Here is a 1,614-nt window from a genome sequence, read left to right as displayed (position 1 = left end):
TCATCCATTCGAGCCGATCACCTCCTCTCTTAGCTCGTCACACTCCCTCAGTAGGTGCTCCAACGACTCCCACTCCCCCCCACATAGCCTACAACCCCTCTCATCATCTCTCATCCAATACCTATTCGCTCTCTCCTCATTGCCGCATCTGAATCTTGCCACCATCCTCTTCCCCTCCTCATCCCCCTCCACCGACAGGTACTTAGGCAATCCCTCCGTTATTATTTCCTCGTACTTAGGGTTGTACCTGCTCTTCCTTATCTGCCCCCTTCTTTCTTGCCTCTGTACATCTCTATCCCTGCTCTCCAGCTCTTTCCACATCTCAATCCCTTCCCTCTTTCTATCATCTACCGCTTTCACTGAGTACCCCACCCTTCTGAAATATTCCTCCCTTCCTCGTTGCCCGTAACCCCCTTTCCCTGCCTTAATCTCTTTCCAGCACTCCCCCAAAATTTTACATTGAGACCTCCCTTCAACCCTCTCCTCAAAACGTACCGCCCTTTTACCCGCCTCCACTCTTAACTTATCAACCTTCACCTCTTCTCTGACTATGTACTCCGGCGTCTCTTTTGCCAACCCCAAAACCCATCTCCAATACCTAGCCTGTACGCCTTCCAACAGCCCTTGCTCTTTCCACCCCCAAAGCTCCGCCCCGTACATCATAACACTTCTAATCAAGCACTCGAATATCATCTTCCTTTTTCCTATATCCCTTCCAAGTAATCTCTCTCTCCACCCCCAGACCTGCCCCATCACCTTATTCGCCTTCTTGGCCATTGCCCTCACATGCGCGCCTTCCTTGTTGTCCTCTCTAAATCTGTACCCCAAATATGTGTACTCCCTCACCTCCTCTATCTCCTTCCCTTCCCACCTCCAATCTTCGCTCTTCCTTCTACCCCCTTTACAGAACTTCATAACCTTTGTCTTTCCTACATTCACCTCCAGAGCCTTCCCCCTAAAGTAACTCTCCAAACTCCGCATCATCGCCTTCATCTCCTTCGCCTCTCTTGCCACTACCACCAAATCGTCCGCGTAAGCCAGTGAATGCACCTTCCTCCTCCCTACAACCACACCTCCCATCTGCCCACCGGTCAATCTGTCTTCCATGTCTGCGGTATACAAGGCAAACAGAGCGGGACTAAGTGGACATCCCTGCCTCAAACCCCTCGTTGTCCAGAACCTATCCGTTAACTCGTCCCCCACCTTTACCCTAGCTATCGTCTCTGCGTATATCTCCCTCACCCTGTTTATTGTCCCACCAGTAATCCCTCTCCTCCTCATCTCCTCCCATAACTTCCCTCTATTCACCTTATCAAAAGCTGCCTTTAGATCTATGAATAGGGCGTAAAGCTTCCCTCCCTTCCCTTCCAGAGCTTCCCTCCCTTCCCTTCCAGAACTTCACAGACCCTTAGTCACCTTAAAATTTGCTAAATTTTAGTGAAAACCGCATCTCGATATCGTCACCCGTTCTCGAGTTATAGAAGAAAATGTTAAAAACTCGAGTGCCATCAATCGGATTCAGTTACCTCATCGAGAAAAGCAAATCACATTACCATGGTAACTGTAAACATGTCATTTACTAACGCAGAAGCGTATGATAGAGCGTATGATGAT

At 49.2% G+C, this 1,614-nt stretch overlaps 1 protein-coding gene across 1 annotated transcript; it reads right to left on the bottom strand.

Moving 5' to 3' along the window:
* On the bottom strand, window positions 1–1,281 carry LOC139429143 (uncharacterized). The gene has a single exon (XM_071194633.1). The coding sequence runs from the start codon at window positions 1,279–1,281 to the stop codon at window positions 1–3; it is 1,281 nt and encodes a 426-aa protein (XP_071050734.1).
* Between the last annotated feature and the right edge of the window lie 333 nt (window positions 1,282–1,614).

This window comes from Onthophagus taurus, chromosome 2, assembly GCF_036711975.1.
Source record: "Onthophagus taurus isolate NC chromosome 2, IU_Otau_3.0, whole genome shotgun sequence".
Taxonomy (NCBI): domain Eukaryota; kingdom Metazoa; phylum Arthropoda; class Insecta; order Coleoptera; family Scarabaeidae; genus Onthophagus; species Onthophagus taurus.
This window is presented reverse-complemented; position numbering and strand designations above follow the sequence as displayed.